This window comes from Neofelis nebulosa, chromosome 3, assembly GCF_028018385.1.
Source record: "Neofelis nebulosa isolate mNeoNeb1 chromosome 3, mNeoNeb1.pri, whole genome shotgun sequence".
Taxonomy (NCBI): domain Eukaryota; kingdom Metazoa; phylum Chordata; class Mammalia; order Carnivora; family Felidae; genus Neofelis; species Neofelis nebulosa.
This window is the reverse complement of record NC_080784.1, coordinates 85,846,157-85,867,248: the sequence shown is the minus strand read 5'-3', so window position 1 is coordinate 85,867,248 and position 21,092 is coordinate 85,846,157. Positions and strand designations below refer to the sequence as shown.

General features: G+C 38.0%; 1 protein-coding gene across 11 annotated transcripts in view; it reads right to left on the bottom strand.

Annotated features, from left to right (window-relative positions):
* Window positions 1-4,017: 4,017 nt before the first annotated feature.
* The window catches only part of INPP4B (inositol polyphosphate-4-phosphatase type II B), a 775,173-nt gene continuing 758,098 nt past the window's right edge, over window positions 4,018-21,092 (bottom strand). For 8 of the 11 annotated variants that reach the window (XM_058721291.1, XM_058721289.1, XM_058721293.1 and 5 more), the window contains one exon: window positions 9,948-11,320. In XM_058721291.1, coding sequence (XP_058577274.1) covers window positions 11,146-11,320 — 175 coding nt within the window. In that variant the 3' untranslated portion in view covers window positions 9,948-11,145. Of the gene's footprint in view, window positions 9,907-9,947; window positions 11,321-21,092 lie in introns of those variants that run through there. The other 3 variants (XM_058721297.1, XM_058721296.1, XM_058721302.1) reach the window with 3 other exon arrangements.

Genomic DNA, 21,092 nt, shown 5'->3' with positions numbered 1-21,092 from the left:
TGGTACTTTGAGTGATCCTTTAAAATATAAACTAGGTCCCTTTAGTTCTTCTGCTTGGAACCTTGTCATTGCTGCCGCTGCTGCTGCTCCTCTCTTCCTCCTCCTCCTTCTTTTTCTTCCTCCTCTTCTTCTCCTCTCCTGGCCCTGCCTCTTTCTTCTTCTTCTCTTACTCCTCCTTCTCCTTTTTCTCCTTCTTCTCCTTTTTCTCTTTCTCCTACTCCTCCACTTCCTCCACTTCCTTCTCCTCCTTCTCCATCTCTTCTTCTTCTTCTATCTTCTTCTTCAGTTGCTTTTAATTGCACATAAAATAAAGCTTGAATTCCTTTTCCTGGTCTAAAAGGCCTTTGCTAAGTCTAATCTGATTTCTCCCCCAGCCGTAGGGCCCGACACTGCCCCCTACTTCTCCCCCCTCCCCTCTCCCCCCCCCCCCCCCCCCCCCCCCGCCACTGTCTCTGCTTGTACCTTGCTTTCCTGGATGATTCTCTTCCTTTATGGCTTAATCTATGTGATGTCTTCTCAGAGATTATCCCTTATCACTCTATCTAAAGCAAGATAAACACTCTGACCTACCCCATGATTCTCTGGCAAAACTCTTACATTATTTACTTCATATCAAACGTGATAATGAATAATCACTTGTTTTTTAGTTGGTTTCCCTTTTGTCTGCTTCCATCACTAGACTGGACCATGAGGTCTGTGAATGGAAAAACCATGCTTCTCGTCTGCTGCCAAACACCCTTCTTTAACAGCAACACAGACACTCAAAAGTATCTGCTAAATGGATAAAAGAATAAATGTACAAATGAATAAATTATACAAGGTATAATACAGAGAAATTAGAATAGTGGAGACTACTTCCATTTAGAATGATGTTTGAGGGGCGCCTGGGTGGCGCAGTCGGTTAAGCGTCCGACTTCAGCCAGGTCACGATCTCGCGGTCTGTGAGTTCGAGCCCCGCGTCAGGCTCTGGGCTGATGGCTCGGAGCCTGGAGCCTGTTTCCGATTCTGTGTCTCCCTCTCTCTCTGCCCCTCCCCCGTTCATGCTCTGTCTCTCTCTGTCCCAAAAGTAAATTAAAAAAAAGTTGAAAAAAAAAAAAAAAAAAAAAAAAAGAATGATGTTTGAAGATTGCTTTGGAATAAGAAGCAGATGAGTTAAAGTTGGTGCAATAGTTTTGGGAAAGGAATAGTTTGGGAATAGTTTTGGGAAGAAAGAAAACAGCTCAGATAAAAACTGGAAGAGAGTTTATGTGTGTGTGTGAGCATGTGTATATGTGTGTGTAAGGGACGTGCACTGTGTATGCAGATTCCAAGTGTGGGTATGTATGAAGGACATAACAGCCAGAGAATGAAAACAAGCCTTGACAGAGAAGAAGAAATTGTGGATTTCACTGAATACTGAAATTCATTTACTTTGGACAGATATCTAGTTATGGGGATGTGAAAAGATGCATATGAAAGAAATAGCTTTGTTTGTAAAAAAGAGAAGTAACACATATGAGGTGATGCAATGGTAAAATTTATAGACCTAGTGACAAATGGAAAGTTTTATATGTTGACAGAGATGGAAGAGTCAAAGCCGATTTGAGCTTGTAAACTTGTGTGACTAGAATATAGACCCCATTGACAGACAGGAAACTTAGAGGGCTGTGTGTGACTTGGGAGGAGGCCAATGAAAGTGTGAATGTCCTAAAACAGATACATTAAAAATGGCCAGACGATCTTGAAATGGTGGCACTGGAGCTCTGTTGAAAAATCAAAGATACATAAGTTAATCAGCAACAACTACTAAAAAGAAATTTTGAATATGTCCTATAAGACTGAGGGCATAATCAGTCAGGGTTTAGTGTGGGAGTAGAATCCAGTCATGTCTAGCAGAGAATAACTAATACATGCAATATGGGGAATTTGGTGTTTAGATGATCATTGGAATGACTGGAGGAAATTCATGTCAGAAGTAGACTCTCGTCAGGCTTCTGGCTTCAAGCACCTCTGATCCAGTGATCAGGCATTAGCATTGCCACCTACAGGTCTGGAAAATGCTGCTGCTGTGAGCACTGCTGAAGTCCCAGCCACCCCTACTTGCAAGCTGGGGAACTGGCATTAGAAATGGGAGCCCAACTGCTGCTACTGCAATATGTCTGCCTGCCCACAGTGGTGCAGAAAGGGTAAATCAGCTCCCGTTCCTTGCTGTCTTCCTTCCACCTTCCAAATATGGTGCAGGTGGGTCTCACTGGCAGAATCTATGTGATATACTGAATTGCCATTGTAAGTGTGCTGAGAAAATGTAGTTTTTAGTCTGCCAGCCACGTGGTTGCAGATGATGGGGCTAAACTATGGACGGTAGAGGTGCCGGCTGGTGACAGAAGAGATGCAGCATGCTGGGCAGCAGGCAAAGGGCTAGGCGTAGACTTTCACACTTAACTTCTCATTGAGGAGCACTAACTCAGTCATACTACAGATCAGAATGTGAAGACACAGCACTTAGGAGCTTGACATATGTCTGCATCTAATTGGGGGAGCCAGATTTGCATCCAGACACTGTGACTCAAAAGCCCATATTCTTTAGCCTGTGCTGGAATTTTCTCCTTAGAAATGAATAACAGTTATAAAGCCCTCAAAGGAGAGCATATCAAACGAGCAAAGAAGAATACCGAGTCTAGACTTTTGGGCAACTCCTAAATGGAATAAATAGGCAGGAGATGCAGAAGCAGTAATTGAGACTAAAGAGCGTTTAGAATGGAATCACAGTGTTAGCATGACACACTCAAGGTCGAAGCACGAAGGAGGTGGTGGCTTATGGGCAATTGGTTTAAAAACTGAGAGATCATCATACTAGGCAACAAGATCATTATCATGGTTGCTGTTACTACATTCTGAAATTAAAGGCTCTAGTGACAGACAAATTCATATGGATTAGGAAATGGAAGGTAGCTCTTAACATTTGAGCACCACATCCCTGGTATTCTACCCAAATATGCTTTCAAGATCCTCTCCCTTTTCACTTAATATTTATTTAAAAGCTTGTTCTTGAGTCAACTTTATTTATCAGGACCATTCAGAGAACACAGAACTCACTATTTGTTGCCATATGGACCCACAGAATCATGACATGTGGCTACTTTCACTTAGAATGGGTGCTGACTTGACATTCTCCAAGTACATCTACCCATTCTCCTGATTCTGCTCTTCGGAGATATCAAAATACAGGAACAGAGGTTCTGAGCCCCTTGTCGAATTGTGACTTTGAGTGGGAATGTCACTTACAACACCCAAGATACCTTTGCGTGGATGTTTAAGGCAGCAGGGCACTACTCCTTCATTCAGGCTATTCTTCTGGTTTTACAGCAGGTGGCATTTTGTTATAATTCATTACGCATTGTTTCACCATGGGGCTACCTACAGATTGTTCCTGCTCAGAGGTAGAACCACATGTTAGTACAAACATATATTAATGATGATGACATTACAGAAGAGGAATGTTTCTTCCTGCAGGATCAGCAATGTTCTTGAAATTCTCCAGATGGCAAAACTTCAGTCTTACTTCACATGCAAGCAGGAGCCTCATTTGGTTAATTTTTCGGCAACAAGATATAATTAAAACTTTGGAATTTGCCTTCTAGTATCAGCTACTATAATGAATTATAAATGATCATATCCAAATAGCCTATAAGGAGAAGTTATCTCATGTACTCAAGTGACTATAACATCATCTGGGCTACAAAGATCACTGATTTGCCCAGTGTTGAAGCATTGACATCTGGTTCTTGAACTCTTTTCTAAATTATGGTTGATCTTGCTCCTACAGAATGGCAACCATAAAACATGCATGCTGCTAGTGATCATGAGTCTGAGTATTGATGTAAAATTAGTGCTGTAATTGTGGTCTAGCAGAAAATTAGTCTATTCTTTTTGAAATATTGTTTAGGCTACCTTCTGCTATTTTAATTAACTTTTAGACATTGTTACACTGATGAAAATGAAAAAAAAATGTGTGATAGGGAGAAAAAGGCAGAAACATAAAAAATAAAAATCACATTTATTTAAACAAAAATATACACACAGTGTACAATGAATATGGTTTACACAGAACAACAAAATAAAATGATATTTCTTCTAAGGCCAATATAACACGATCTAACCTATCTGTGCCCCATTTCCTAGGAACACACATTATTGGCTCATCTAGAATACATATTTAACATAAAAGGAAAACAAATGGCAACATTTCATATAAGTACCACAAGGATCTGAAAATTAGATGTTAGGCTAAACAAAATAATAAAATATTCACATGAGAAGTATATGTGTATAAAGGACAGCACTTGTGCAGGGAAATGGGGATGTCCATCTACTTACAGTAAAATGGAACCTGCCTTTGAAAAGTTTGACAGTCTTTTGACATGAAATATATTTTAATATTGATAGTGATATGAAAGTATCACAAGACCCTTATAGGTGATAAGGTAATCTCATCAATACATGAGTCAATAATGCCTGCTTGACAATGAAACCATACCGCGTGATCATTAAAGATGGACTGTTGGATTGTGCCGTTAGAAGAATTTCCATGATTTTAGGAAGACTGTGAATATATTTACACTATGAGTAGGCAAGTGCAACATTATCTTAAAGAATTCTATTCACTAAAAGATAAACAAGATAAGGTTTATCAGGTAACATCACTTGTGTTAGGTCTCTCTCTTGACATTCACTCTCTCTGGGTACTATATACTTTATCTACTTTATTGTGAGCCTTGTTTTCTCTTTTAAGTTTATAATTCTCAATATTCATGTAATCTATGAGAATTCAAGCTGAGGACAGCTGATTGCATGTACAATTGTTTTTGGCTGATATTACCTTACATTTTTTTTCCTACCTCCTTATTAGCCAGATATGCTTTGTTTCTTTGACATGAGAAATGCCTTAGACTCTTACTTGCTTAGAAATAAAGTTGAAAAACTGATTAATGTGCATGTGACTCAGAAAGTAAAAATCCAAATTTCCATACCTTAACTTTATACCTAATTGGCCCATGATGTTTTGTCTAAACATTTATTTTATTTTCCTGTTCTTAAAGACAGTTTTGCTATAGGTAGCATCTGTTTGGATAGAAAGTTCTAACTTAAAACTGCCAAAGAAACAAAGGATATATTGGGACTTTCTGTTTAAAGCAATAAAATATAAATATGGGGGAAAAAAAGCACAGCTTTTGCAGATTGCAGCTGGCTAAATGAATGTCAATTCACACTAAAGTTGTCAATCAACTACACAGATCATTCTCTTTGGTGCATAATTTGTAAGGCCTTAAGCTACCAGGGATCCTTTTTGTTCAAAATGCTCACTGGGCCTTTGTAACTGCAGATCACCGGTTTTCTTAGGCCAGTTTCTTAAATCCATAATAAACGTTAACTTATTCCCTAAGGGTTACAAAAGGTGCCCTGGATATTGAATTAAACAATTGATACGCCACTGTATTTGGAAAGCAAACATCTAAAACATCTGCGGTGTTTTAGCATACCGCCAGAGTTCAATTTGCTTAACAGTTTGGGTTTCAACCAAACTATGTTTATTAGAATCTGAACACAGTAATATGTTACTGTTTTTCCTGCTTTTAGGAAGTGCTAAAATTATAAACTTAAAAATTTGTACTGAAGCACATTTTCAGTGGTGCTATAATTAGGCTAACATTTCGCTGAATTCAGCCGCTGTTATTGCTTACACTAAAGATGCATTGCTAAGATTTCCCTTGCAGAACATCAAGAGAGATACATTTTTGAATGTGTCTATATGATTAAATAAATTACAAATAAAATATAAATGTCAAATATTACTTATAGTCTAATAGGTATCTTTAAAAAAGGGTAAAAACCAAAACAAAGTTGTAGCCGTCTGAAGGTGAGTGGTTAAATTTAATACCATATGAATAACTTTATACTGCTTCCAATTATTTGTTATTTGCTGGAGAAAAAGTGATGGCGACTTTCAGTTGTGTGCTGGTAAATGTTTAACAACTGGCTTTTCAGAAATTAAAGGTCCCGGTTTGTAGCATTTGGTAATTTCTTTGGTGTACACACTCCCACTGTGGTCAATTTCAAGCTACCCACATGATGTTACTGGGTGTGGAGTCAAGAAGAGATGCACAGAACATAATAGTGTCTCCACTGTGTACGTACAATTGACATAAATAACCTCAAAAGCACAGATAAAGAGTAATATGAAGGGAAATAATTATGAAGTGGTAGGTTTTCATTATTATCTTTGTTTTTAATAAGATTTATTCAATTGCTTTTGATAATTTAATATTTAATGACGGTGTGTTTAACAACCGGCTTACAAAATTCTTGAAAATTCAATGATCAACTCTCATGAGTCTGCCGAAGCCAGTTCTAGCACATCACTGGTATCCTTTCTCCTTCGCATGTACCATACTTTCCATAAGGAGGGGCTTGATTTGTTGAGAGGAAAGGTAGTACTCCATATAAATCTTTTTCTTTTCCATCGTGAAATTTTATGCAAAATACTGTATTTAGTTGAGGGGGGAGGAAAAAAAGGAAAGTATCCTTCCTCCAGATACTAGTTTTTAAGACTTCACAGTTTTTCAGAAAAACAGGAGCTGGTCTTATAAAGTAAGAGCTGGAGGTTAGTCACATGGCATACTGCTCTAATTAGGTGAGTGGGCATTTTAGCACAATTTGTCAGCAGGATCAAATGGTTGCTCTGACGCTGGATGGCTGGACTCACCAAACATCAAAGGATTGTTTTGGCAGGGTGTAGACAAAGTCAGAGACAATATTAACAAGAAAAACAAAAACAAAAACAAAAACAAAAAACCACACGAGAAATAAATGAATGAATGCATCCAAGTGTGGCTTGGCTTCAATCAAATATCTGAAACTTTTATGTTTAGCTGTCTTGTGGAACATTCTCAGTCTCTGGGTTTTTTGTAGCCGGGTCAAACATAATCAAGATTTTATCTTCCCTTGTTTTTAAACATGTTTTCTGCAGAACCCTGCAGAAGAGCTAATACGGAATTGATATGTACATTTGATATCATTAGAGGGGAAACATATTTTTAGCAAAAATAAACTATCTTGTTTGGAAATGTCATTTTCTTGGTTCAGTTTCTGAGTCAATCTGATCTCTTGAAATAGGCCTGCTGGTGTTATCTTTTAAATAAAAATAGAGAAAAGGATGACTAGGCTGTGTTTGTACAAAGGAGATTTTAAAACTTTTTAACATTTGCTCTTTGATTTAGAAAACCATAGTAACTTAAGACATAGTGAAGCGGGGGGCACCTGGATGGCTCAGTTGGTTGAGTGCCTAACTTCGGCTCAGGTCATGATCTCGCAGCTCATAAGTTCGAGCCCCACATCGGGCTCTGCGCTGATAGCTCAGAGCCTGGAGCCTGCTTCAGATTCTGCATCTCCCTCTCTTTCTGCCCCTTCCCTGCTCATGCTCTGTCTCTCTCTCCTTCAAAAATAAATAAACATTTAAAAAAATTAAGAAAAAAGAAATAGTGAAGTGGATTTCTAAGAATAGTTAGAATATCTCTCAGGAAAGGAACAATATTGTTGTTGAAACAAAACATGAATTTTCTTGATGAAATCCACTTTTAAAAGTATGTACAAATACAGGCTTCATATAGGGAAATGCAGATGACTATGCTAATAATAAATGAAAACTTCTATGCATTTGTATTATAGTAAACTCTAGCCTTTAAGACTTCTATATTAGTACTTTTCAAAAGAAAAAAAAAAATCTTTGAAATGTCTTCCCCCAAATAGAAAACCCTACTGTTGGCTTTCCATTTAATAAGTTTTTTTTTTCCAGATTTGAGTCAAGAGTTTTCATTTTTAAAAATACAGACAAAAATTATACTGTTTATAAGATGATACATTTTCACTTAAGGTTTTTTGGAACCCAGACCACTCTGACATACTGAATGAGGCTTCATTGTTATTCGAGGAAACCTCTGTCATCCCAACCTCTGTACCTTAAATCCAATGGGATAATGAAAATAACACCAAATCCTACCATTTTCAAATTAAACTGAACAATTCAAAAGTTATATCTAATCATTGAAAGGGAGAATGAAATATAAGGGAGAACACCAAAAACTTTGTGAATAGATCTATAGTATACAGCCACTTTTTATTAAGAAGGCTATGAATTGTTTGCCAATGGTCTCAAATATAATGCCCGCAAATCATTAGCTAAAATATGGATTGATAATTCTAGTATTCAAAGCCCAAAACAGTTATCTAAAATTTGTAGTAATCTGAAAACCCTACATGAGCCTAGGGATCTGTTTGGAGTCCTTAGTCAACAGATATCTTAGCCAAGAAGCTGTCACACTAGCTATGGAAAGCCCCATAATATTATCCACTGAATGTAGTCACACCCAAGAGACATCTATATAACAAGCCTCTGGCATATCCAAAGGGTAGATTTATGCTCTGGATGTCATACTCTTCCAATGAGTGAGGAGAAAGAATAAACTCAACATCTGGAGAAAATAGGGTTCATTTTTTCAGCCTGTTGTACTCTAAGGTTTAATTCCAGCAATAAATGACAATTTTTATTTAACTAACTAGCATTCTCCCATAATTTTCATGCATTTTTAGCATGGCACAGGCTAGGAAGTAAGAAGAGATTATAATCATGGTTCTAAAATTATCTAGCTGGATTATTGGAGGCATATCTTCCTCGTGCTTTAATTTACCCATTTATAATGACATTATACAAGATAATCTCTACAGCAATTTCTAATTTGGAATATTGGAAAACCTATGCTGGTGTGATTTGGAAATTGAAGTCAACAGAAATAATTATTTTGGTTTATCATTAGCTATGGTTGCATATGTCTTAAAATGTTTATTCACACGTAGTAATCTATGCCAGACAACGCAGATTCCACCATCTATATTTTGTAGCAAGATGACTATTGGAAAACATCACGAAGATATTTTTGGACTTTTATGAACTTGGCTACACAAAGTTCAGGCTGACGGGGATTTTCATGTTTAACATCAGCAGGGTGATCAGCTTTCGTTTTCTTGCAGTTTTAGTTCCTCACGGTATTTTTCTACTATACAACTTTATCACCATACAACCTGCGTCAGAGTTTAGAAAAGATACCATGTTATTGAAAAGTATCTCCACTGAGTTGCTAACACTGTTATCTACCTGTTCCGGAGGACTGGTTATGTCTCGCCTGGAGGACCACAGTCTTTAAAAAGCACACCGGCAACCTGCTTCTGCCGTCAACATCATGCATTGATGCTACCGAATTTTAATTCCCTAGAAAGATATTTTCCAAATACCACAAATGGGCTCTAAGGTTACTCGTGAGAAAGGCTGTGAAATACCATGTCTGAGTCCCTCTCTCCTTTACACTCTCCTGTGTTCATTCTGGAGGTCAAGCGCCCCTCTATGAGTCACCTGTACTCCTCCTGCAGCAACCTACATTTCCTCAGAATCAGTGCCTTCCACTAAAGGACACCGTGAATGAAATGTACCCATTCTGAGCTGACCTCAGCCTGCGAGGGGCACCGCGTAGAAGCGAGAACTAGAATCACAATGTTCCTGGAGATTTTTTAATGGATTTCTTTCAGACTAATATGCTAAGACCTAATTCGAGTAATTCCTAGATTTGGGCAAACATCCCTGATCATCTCCCTCCACAAACTCGTGACAATAAAACAGTTTAGAAAGGTGGAGATTATCCGACTGAAGCGTAATTGTGTTCCTGGTTATTTACATGTTGGTAAAGTTAGGTGTCAGCTTTTCCATAAGTCCCCTCTGGAGGTCGGTAGTACTTGGGGAAAGCCAGCAGCTGTAGCATGTTGAAAGCATACTTTCTGCATTTGATATTCTTCAGAACATTCTCTATGCGGCATCCTTCTCTGGTGAAAGGGGAAAAAGTACAACTTCATGAAACACGGAATAAATAAATATGCTTTATTTGTTCAATGCAGAGTTGCAGCAACAGTCCAAGTAAAAATAACAAAGATTCAACTCTACATTTTTTTTTTTTTTTTCACAAATGATGATACATCTTACAAAATTAAATCCTAGGCCAGGCCCAATACCATTATTGCCCTCAGAAGGAGATGATTAAAGTCTCTTTGCTCTTAACAGATATTTAAGGTTTAATCAACGCTTTAAATATAATTTGCTCCACAATACAGCTTCACTTCAGTTTCATAAATATATCTGCCTTTTTATAACTTTTCCATAAATTAATGTCAGTCTCTTTAAAACACATTAAGATCTACATGTAGCCCTAAGGATGCGGGTTCTAGGAATAAGGCATTTAATTTATTAAGTCTGGCCCTATAGATTTCAAAGGAACATTTCATCTCTATTTTACTTCATTATTTTAGCTGTGCAACGAAGAGAAAAATGGCTTTCTGAACAGCCTGGTCCAAGTCTCTGCTTTATAAAGGAAGGGTGCTTGTGCACAGACAGTACAAAAGTCACAGGGGCTGAAAATGGCGTGTAAGACACAAACAAGACCTTGTTAAAAAGAATAGAAAAGTACTCCGGGAGCCAAATCAACCCAAACAAGAGTTCCAAACAGGTTAATTTAATTACAAAACATAAATAGCCATTCTCTCCATCAAATTACTGGACAGAAAAGGGTAAATTGAAGCAAAGAACCAACATAACTAACAGATTAAGAAATCAAACAGAAGGTTCTGACAGCTGATGGCAACAAGGATGTTAGCACAGTGGAAATAAAGTCTCGAACCTCCCACATCTCTAAGACTTGACTCAGGGTTTCAGTGCATTGTGCAAATTCGTTCTTAATTGTCTTGAATAAATTGAATGGGAAGAGAAACAGGAGGTGCAGAACTTCAAGCTTTCAGGATTCTGTTCTTTGTCTTACTCCAAAGACAGAAATTTAAAAATTCTTTTGAGTTGGTTAACAGTGGGAAACACTTTTCCGTGAACAAAAGAGCAAAATAATTCACTTAATGCATAGTACTTCTTTTTTAGATTTTAGGAAAAACAAACAAAACACATTTCAAACATTTTTTTTTAAATTCTGTGAATCTGAAAATGTAGAAATATTACAGCATTGTCCCCATAATTTAAAGTCCATTGTCATTTGTAGAAAAGAAAGGAATACAACATAAAACTTATTGGTATTTGGCTAATAGTAATGCAAGACTTAAAATAAGCCACACAACTAACAGGTGTGAGCTGACAAGCAGCAAGGCGACAGGATAGAAGTGTCGAGAAGTTGGCTTGTTATCAGTTAGACAGCCTGTTTCAGGATCATCGGATTCACTCAGTGCTCCCTGGGTTTGTCTGCTGTTAAACAGGGAGGGGGGGGGGGCGGGGAGTCAGGGGAGAAAAGAAAATAGTATAGCATTCACACAGTAAAGAAACTCAACCTTAAATATCCTGAAATTCAACACATTATTTTATAGAATACAACTGTTTCAGATGGAGTTTTTATGCTAAATAGCCCCAAATGCATCTGTGTATTATTTTCTTACTGTCCTACATTGACAAATGTATTAAAAAAGAAGATTCTTTTTTTTTTTTTTTTTTGTGCAAGAAGGAAGAGAGAGACACTATGATACTCACATGAGTTGAATGTGTATGTACAAGGAAGAATCAAATAAACATAACAGCACCAATCAACAAGACTACATGAATAAAACTAAAATACGGGCCCATAAAAATAATCTGATAAATACATCTTTGGAAAATAAGAAGAGAAACAGTATGCAGAGAAGCAAACGGACATGCCTGGCACATTTAAACACACCATCTAATGTCACTATACTTACATAATGTATTTAAGGCTATAAAAGTGATTTATGGAAATGGTTTGGTATTTAAAATGAATGAAACATCTGATATGTCATCCTTTGCCAGCCATACGATTAGTTTAACAAACCCCGACTCAGCGTCCTTCTGTTAGTTCAGCTCATAAACTATGTTTTCTGCTGCTCATCTTAACTTAGATGAGGCCAAATCTGTCTCCAAGGGACTCCTGGTCTTAAAAGAGATCCATATTGCAGAGTGACTCTCCGGGAAAGAAAAGATTTTCTGTGTGAGTAAAAAATGGGCATTTGTAATTGGGCTTAAAGGCAGCTCCAATTATGGCAAGTCTGAAATACGCCATACTGATACATGCTGAAAATAAAAATTCTTTTCTATGTTGTATTTCGTCAGTATTCGGAGTATTCAGAATTTCAATCACAGTCAGTTATCAAGGAGTGGTTTGATCTTTATCAGCTCCTCCAGGTTTTGAGGCAGAAAACTGGTTGTTACTCAGTCTCATGAAGAGTGCCCTGCAAGCAGGCCCCTTAGCTTCCATAGCCCCCTTTCAACCACTTGCAGCCCCTGAAAACTTGCTGCACAGACATTCTTGACGAGGCATTTGACCACATTACTGGCCACATTTGGCCCAGCAGCAATCATAATTACTTTGAACATTTATCTGACTTAGTTTAAAGCATCAAATCAATCATGTTATGCTGTGCCCATGTTATACTTGTTCTTTGGTAAAACCTATGGACTATGGAGCCAGTGACAAAGTGAAATAGAGGCTTATCTGAAAAACAAATGGCTTGTTGAGCTAAAGAAGAGTTATTCTGGACCTGCATAATTCCTATCATCAATTGTATGAGTAACCCAGTTACGTGTTCAACATTCTACGGCACGTTAGGTAGGAAATACGCTGTGGGTTTTAAAGAATTGATATCCTTGTGATTCAGAAAAGCTTCTTTGCCCAAAATTATTTCTCTAGTATCACTAACATTCCCTCCTGTGCAGTTTTAAGATGAAAGTTAATCTGTAGCAAATCTTAATTTTGTTGTAACCTTGGTTCCTCTCCAGTGTTCCCCATTAAAGAAATATAGTCTCCTAAATCAATCAATCTCTTTCTCTCATCTATCAATCGTATTACAAATATTACATCTGATTAGAAATTTAGGTTAAATATTAACCACAATCTATCAACATAATAGTATAATAGTATAGACATACTCTCTCTTTCCCAATGGGGCCACCTGTACATGGGCTCTGGCTGAGGAGTACACTATTGGCCAAAAAGTAAGTTGAAAGGATCTTATAACAGTCCTTAATCCAAATACAGTGGACTAATTTATACTAGGTGGCTTTTTTTTTTTAAACAACTGCCAGAGCCCATTTAATACTTTCCAGTCTGTCTGCCAAATATGCCTTCAAAGTGAAAATTACTAAATTAAAAGGTTGCATTGTTACTTTTTGGTTTTGTTTCTGGAAGGACAATTTTATAATTGAATTACTTTGCTGTTTACTAACATCAATCTCTGGAGATTAGATTAATACATTAAAAATGCCTCACACACAATAATTCCATTATTCAGCTAGAATTGAAAGTAACATGGCCTATCGGCTGTCATAGAAGTTAAAGCCCAAGGCCCCCGATTATGTCATAATGTGGAGAAGGGTACTCTTGGCACTGTTTCCTTGCTTTCTGCTAAGAATAGCTCAAATGGTCATTTCTTCATAACCACAAATGAATTTTTAAGCACTCTGCAAGTGTAAACTGCCAAGGGTGTGTTGAATAATATTAGTAATTTCCTCACCATCAGATTATGAAAAATAACAAATTAGTGGCCACCTTACAAGGTACCCTGACAATCCAGAGTCATTAGTTTTAGCCATCGTTGGTAGATCACCATGGAAGCAAATCACAATGTTGTCTCCACTGAAAATGCGACATGATCAGTCATTTAAGGGCAGTTACTGAATCTGCAGGATAGAAAATGATTTTTTTTTTCTTTAAAGACCTGTCAGAGCAATCACTCAAAAACAAGTAAAAGGAAATGTCTTTTAAATACACCACTGCCTACATGAGGAGACATTTCCTTAGATGAAACCCAATGTGCATAGCTTGATGATATTTGCATATATCCCCCCTCTTTTCTGTCAGTGACTACTGCTGTATCATAGATCATGAGCCCCCCCCCCACCACCACCACCACTGCAGGTATACTCTTAAACCATGCAAAGCTCTAAAAACAAAATTTATAGTCTTCTTATCTTCTCCTGCTGGGTAATTATTCATGAAGAGTTTTGCTATTTGCTATTTTATTCTTTTAACCACTATAGCCCTTCAAGCTCCCACAAAGGAAAATTCCCAGTCAAAACTGAATTGAAAAATACTTCCTTCTGACCAGGAAGCTGATTTCTTCCATGCTAAAATGAGACCATTTCACATCTAATTATATCCAAGTTTGGAGCTATGGGTACACCATCGTGAAATTATGAGCCAAGATTTTAGAGCCAATAGTTTATAGAGCTCTATTTGCATCTACGTTCATGTAATACATTGATCTTAATAAAACACCTTGTTTCAGGCCCTAGATTGCTGGATTGTGTCAGATTTTAAGCTGGCAGATCTGTGTAAAACTGAATGTAATGTAGGTCTGGCACAATAAGAACTTTGAAAGTGGAACAGAAATCATAGAATCATAGATTCTCATATGTAAAAGTGACTTTAAAAACTCTTCAAGTTGAAGTGCACATTTTATAGATAAGAAACTAAATTTGAAGGCCTTTTCCATGCTTTACAACAGCAATTGCAAGGAAAGGATGTTGAGAATGTACTTCCCCTGCTTTCCAGTTTGCTTATATGACAGTCTGATAAAATAAGGGGAAAGGACTTCTTGTTTTCAGTTTAGATCCAGGCCATGAAATTTAAATTCTAAAATACACTTAAATGTCAAATTATCTACCAAAGCTTTCCAAAAATTTAATTTATAATTAAAATATTAAAAGTATTAAAACTTTTAATATTAAAAGTATTAAAACTTTTAATATTAAAAGTATTAAAACAGGACTTAAAACAAACAAACAAACTGTGCAACTATTTACATGTAGGGAAAATTTTAATAAAAGAATATCAAAGGTGAGATAATTTCCATTGGCCTAGAAGCAAGATTAGCTTTTGTAGCCCCTGGAACACCAACCACATTTAAAATGGTTTCTTCTGGGGTACCTGGGTGGCTCAGTCAGTTAAGCATCTGATTTTGGCTCAGGTCATGATCTCATGGTTCACGAATCCCAGCCCCATATCCGGCTCTGTGCTGACGGCTTGGAGCCTGGAGCCTGCTCCGGATTCTGTGTCTCCTTCTCTGTCCCTCCCCCACTCATGGTCTATCCCTCTCTCTCTCTGTCTCTCAAAAATAAATAATAACATTAAACAAATTTTTTCTTTAAATGGTTTCTTCATTCTAACTGGATTTCAGAATCTAATTCAAAATATATTATGTAGACTATAGGAAAAGCCCCTAATGCAGAAATTACTCAGAAGACATAAGAGTATGTTATAGCTTTGAATGTCTGGGTCATAGAGTTTCTAACTGTCATGGACAAGGTGGTATAAAAGAAAGAGAAGCAGTAAGCAAAACATGCACTCAGAGGAGTGTGGTTCCTCCCCATAGGACCCTGCATGCATATCCAGACAAGATATTTTTGCTGGGGCGGGGGGGGGGGGCAGCAATTGGGGGGTGGGGCGGGGTGGCGTGCTATGAACTAGAGAACATCAGAGCCCAATAACCAGGAAGTGATAGTGAGCTTGGGAACCTGCATATCACAGAAGACAGAGATTGAGAGAATGAGTAAAGCCCCACTAACTTAGAGAAGAGGAAAATGTATGGTTAAGTGGTTGGTTTCATAGTCAAGATTTCTCCAGGCTAAAGTCAGGGCCACCTTGGAGACCACAGGGAGTGTTTAAGGAAAAGGAAAAGATCTCCCATATATCATGTCCTATCATGTAAATGCTGCTTTATAGGTGTTATCTTGTTCATTTCTTACAAACAGTTAAATTGGTCAGTATTATGATCTCCATGGGCTCAAAAGGGTTACAAGACTTGTTCAAGTGGCAGAGAGGGAATTTTTATCACTGCCTGTCTAATGGCAAAACCATATTCCTTTCACTTTATGACTGGGATCCTTTAAGCGCAAGGTTTCTTGTTCCCTCTCAGAAACTGGCAGGTGTGATTTCTTGCTAGTTGTTACATTAGATTAAATGACTTCTACAATTGCTTTCATCTCTACCTTCCTGTGATTCTTTGATTCTATTCAGACATAACTACAGTACTCTAGAGATGCATATTTTTTTCTACTAATAGAATAGGTGACAGTTCAATAAGAAATAGTTGAAGTAGGGAGCAAAAATCAAAGAATGCAAAGCATTCTTTGATATTGTGTTTGGTCTCTAAAGATGTTCCTGCTCATTCTTACCTATTTTCAGAATTAAAAAAAGGAATCTGACTTATTTATCTGTTTTGATTCAATTTCTCTCTGGTATCACTTGTTATATTCTTTTTCCCATTTCACTTTTTTAGTTTTTTTTTTTTTTTTTTAATTTTTTTTCAACGTTTTTTATTTATTTTTTTGGGACAGACAGAGACAGAGCATGAACGGGGGAGGGGCAGAGAGAGAGGGAGACACAGAATCGGAAACAGGCTCCAGGCTCCGAGCCATCAGCCCAGAGCCTGACGCGGGGCTCGAACTCACGGACCGCGAGATCGTGACCTGGCTGAAGTCGGACGCTTAACCGACTGCGCCACCCAGGCGCCCCTACTTTTTTAGTTTTATAAAGTACCCAGAAAATAGGAATATCTTCTTGTCAGAAGAAGCAAGGCTCCAAATAGTGATACTTTCAGATAGTATCTAAACATTGCTTTGATGAGAAAGAAAAGTACATGTGCCCAGAAAAACAACTCAAGAAAAGATAGGAAAGTGGCTTGATATCAAGTCTGTGTTTTACATTAAAAAAGTTTAAAGAAAAAAGGAAGGAGAAAGAGAGAGAGAGACATAATGAGTTTCAAGTATAATTGCTTCCATCAGATGATTATCAGAGAACTGATTTCAGTTTTCATCTTAGAATTTTATAAAGAAGAGTATTTGGATGAGGTCCAGAAAGAAATATCATAAATGATGAAAGGACTGAAGAAAAAAAGCTTATGAGGAAGTGCCTGAGGTTAATTTTGTTTGGATAAAAGAAGGCTAATATGCAAGTGATTGTTAAATGCAGGTAAGACAGTAATAAAAAATTTTTGAGTCACTAATTTGTGTTTTGCTCCCTTATATTTTAGGCTGCAGTATAAATCATGTGTCCCAGGGATTTTAGCAGTGCTGAAAGCAAGAGCTGCCTGTAGATCTGCTACTTTGTTAATCTCATGACTGAGAAAATGTGAGGTATCCAGTGAGAAGCAAAAAGGACCTTTGAGGGTTGAGAGAGAAAAGAGTGGGAGAGAGAGAAAGAGAAGGGGAGAGAAGTGGAGTGAGACACACAGAAAGACAGAGAGCGCTAAATGGATGGAGGACAAAAGGACAAAAGTTGGTGTGGAGTTGGGGAGAGGATAGAGGTGGGGGGTGGGGTGGGTGAAACCTTGTGCATTGTTCTGCATTGGTGCCCCTGGAAGGGAGGACCACTGGAGGTGGAGAGAGGCGGGAGGCAAGCTGGCCCTCAGTCACTGGTCAGCTTTGCCAAAGATTCCCTTTTCTTGAGCTTGGCTTGATGCAATGAAATAAAGGGGCATAAAGGCACCACGATGAATAAAATAGGCACATCAGTGGCTAATGACTGATACAGGCTTTCAGAACTTTCAGTGCAAGGTAAGTCCTGTAGCAAGAAGAAAGCTCAAAATAATAGGATTGACTTTCCATCAGCCTGGCCAGATAGGAGCCAAAACAGAGAATGAAGCTTGTTTAAAGAAATTTCTTTAAAAGAAACAAAACAAAACAAAAACACATCACATCTTACACACCCTAGTGGGCAGATAAATAAGGAAATTCTACAAGAAATGAGTACATAGGTGTAGATATACATTAGTAATTCAGTTTCTGTGTTCCATGCAACGTAACTAGCTTTTCTTTGTACAGGAATGCCAACAAGATGACTTAGTTTTAATTGCTTCAAAGGAATAGTCAGAAGAAAGGAAACCAGTCACTAAAAACATTCTCTAAGTGTGTTTGCTGCTATAGTACTTAAAAATATAAAGAAGCATTGTCTTACTGCTCTAGTTTGCTACTCTCCTGGAGTTTGAGATAATTTTTATTCCCAAGTTAACAGAAAATTAACATGCCAAAACAGATTTTTGATTCCATTCTTGATAAGCACCAGAGAATAAGGAGGAAATTTCACTGCCAGTTAGCTCCCCTGGTGGAGCTGGGAGCTTGACTCCATGGACTACTCTTAAGCTCTCAAATAAAAATAAAAGTCCATATATACCAATAGATTATAGCCTATGTTATTCTGAAAGTAGCCTGGAAAATGTAGCAGGTATCGGTAACAGTGAATAAATATTAGAACATGTATAACAGGAAAGAAAGTCAGTTCAGCTTTCTATTACCTATTTGGTTAAGTTTCTAGTTTATTCCTTTAAATGGGAGAAAGTTAACATCTATCCAATAAGATTATTGTGAGATTATGTTAAAGGAATTTACACATTCTCAATAATAAAAATAGGTAAATAAATAAAATTTCTGTCTTCCCCCCTACTCCCTTGCTAAATCTTAGTTCTTGTGTGGACAATGAGTATCTGGACCAGATATGCAGCTACTTGGTTCCAGCCCTTCTCCTTTTTTTTTTTTTTTTTTTTTAATTTTTTTTAAATGTTTATTTACTCTTGGGAGAGAGAGCTACAGAGCATGAGTGGGGGAGGGGCAGAGAGGGGAAGACAAAGAATCCCCAGCAGGCTCCAGGCTCTGAGCTATCAGCACAGAGCCCAGCACTATCAGCACTCTAACCCACGAATCGTGGGATCATGACCTGAGCCAAAGTTGGATGCTTAACCAACTGAGCCATCCAGGTGCCAGAGAAGCAAACGTTCTTAATGCCAGAGATGGGGATTCAATGCTCAGTTCTCCTTATAAGGAATTCTATGCTATAGACCTAGATGAGATCACTTCTCCTTCCTTTAACTCCTCCCACTCACATATATTTTGCCTCTCTTTGTTCAGCCTAGTGTGTGTATGTGTTTGTGTGTGTGTGTGTGTGTGTATATATATATATATATATATATATATATATATATATAATGTTTATTTATATAAACCCAGGTGCCCCTGTTCAGCCTAGTATAAAAAAATTTAGGTTTTGACAGTTCTTTGGGTGTTTATTTTTATTTATTTTTATTTTATTTATTTATTTTTTTGGTGAGGATTTCCCTGTACAAGTGTGCTTTTCACCTGTTTGTTTTTTTAATTTTTTCTTCAGTTTGTTTATTTTGAGACAGAGACAGTGTGAGTGGGAGAAGGGCAGAGAGAGAGGGGACAGAGAATCCCAAGCAGGCTCTGTGCTGCCAGCATGGAGCCCAATGTGGGGCTTGAACTCACAAAACTGTGAGATCATGACCTGAGCCGTAACCAAGAGTCAGACACTTAACCAACTGAGCCACCCAGGTGCCCCTTCTTGCTATTTGTCTTATGTCAATTGAATTCTCAGGCCCAGCCAGAGACTAAGAGGGCAGAAGAAAAGTTTTGCCTCTGATAGTTTCAAGGTCAAATCTTGGATCTACTTCTTCTGCTACCGTTCCAAATCATCTCCTCTCTTCCTTTCCAGCACAGAAAAGGACACACACCCACTCTCAGACATTCGTTCAGCACCTCAGATCTTCCAGATTCTTCCACATTCTGTAAAGCATCCCACGCTCCTCCGGTATCCAGTCAGACCACTTTGCACCATCTCCACTGCTGCAGCCTATGAGTTCACCATGACCTTGCCCTTGTACTAACAGAGGCAGTTTTCCTGCCTTCACCACTCTGGCCCCTCTGTTCAGTTTCACAAAATCCGATGTATCCATTTAGACACATGGCAGAGCAAATGCACTGTGAGAACGTTACAGAACAAAAATCCAGCTGCCCCCCAGAGGGAGCCAAGCTTGTCGAAACAAAAGTAATGCCTTCCATCTGCAGGGAGTTGGAAATACTTTCAACCGCTCAGCCCTGAGAATGAAGCTCCTGAATCTCAAGGAGGAAGTGCAACTACGTTTTTTTGCTCCAGACCCTGTTGGGCTTCCCAGGTTTCAATCCCTTCCCACCAATGCCATTTCCACTGAATGAATCCTGTCAATCTTTCTCAGAGATGGTGTTCCATCTGAAATGGACAGAGTTGAGTATGAACTAGCTAGCTCCACATCAGACACCACCATATTGTGAGTGTTGTGTATTCCCGAACATTCCCTTAAGCCCAACTCTTTGAACAGGAACCTCCAAAAGAATCCATTCAGTTTTTGCTCCTGGAACTATCACAGAGACTTCATCATCTCCTCTAGGACAGGTTTTGTCTCTTTTACCACCTGTCAGTCTTTTCCCACTTTTATTTTCCAATTTTCCCTTTACTTTCACCATCCCATGCAAACAGTGTAATAGTATGATGCTACAATTTATGTTATCAACTCCTGGAACTGAAGGCTTATGAAAATCCTATGAAAGAGAGTAAGATACATTTGAGAATCTTAGAGTTTAGCTTTTGGATACAAGTACATGGCTAAAAACAATAATATTTACATAACTTTGAAAAAGGCAGAATATAAAATATGAAATACAACAAGGAAGAATAAATTCCAGGCATAACCAAAAATAATTTACATATATTATCACTAACCCCTGCTACAGAGATTCAAAAGTCAGAGAAGACTTCTTAGAGAAATAGACTTCTGTGTTGGACAGTGAAGGCTGAATAGAATTTCAATGGCCAGAAATTAGGTGAGGTTGGGTGAATATAGATAACATGAAAAGGCATGGAGACAGGAGAATGTTCAGTACACTTGGGAATGACCCACAGTCTGCTTTGGTCATAATAATGGGGCAGCAAGGAAACAATAAAGGCAAGACAATTAACTTTCAAAGAAAATGAATTTCTTTTTTTTTTAATTTTTAACCTTTTTTTATTTATTATTGACAGACTATGAGCATGGGAGGGGCAGAGAGAGGGGGAGACACAGAATCTGAAGCAGCCTCCAGGCTCTGAGCTGTCAGCACAGACCCAATGCAGGGCTCAAACTCACAAACTGTGAGATCATGACCTGAGCTGAGGTCTGAAGCTTAACCAACTGATTCACCTAGGTGT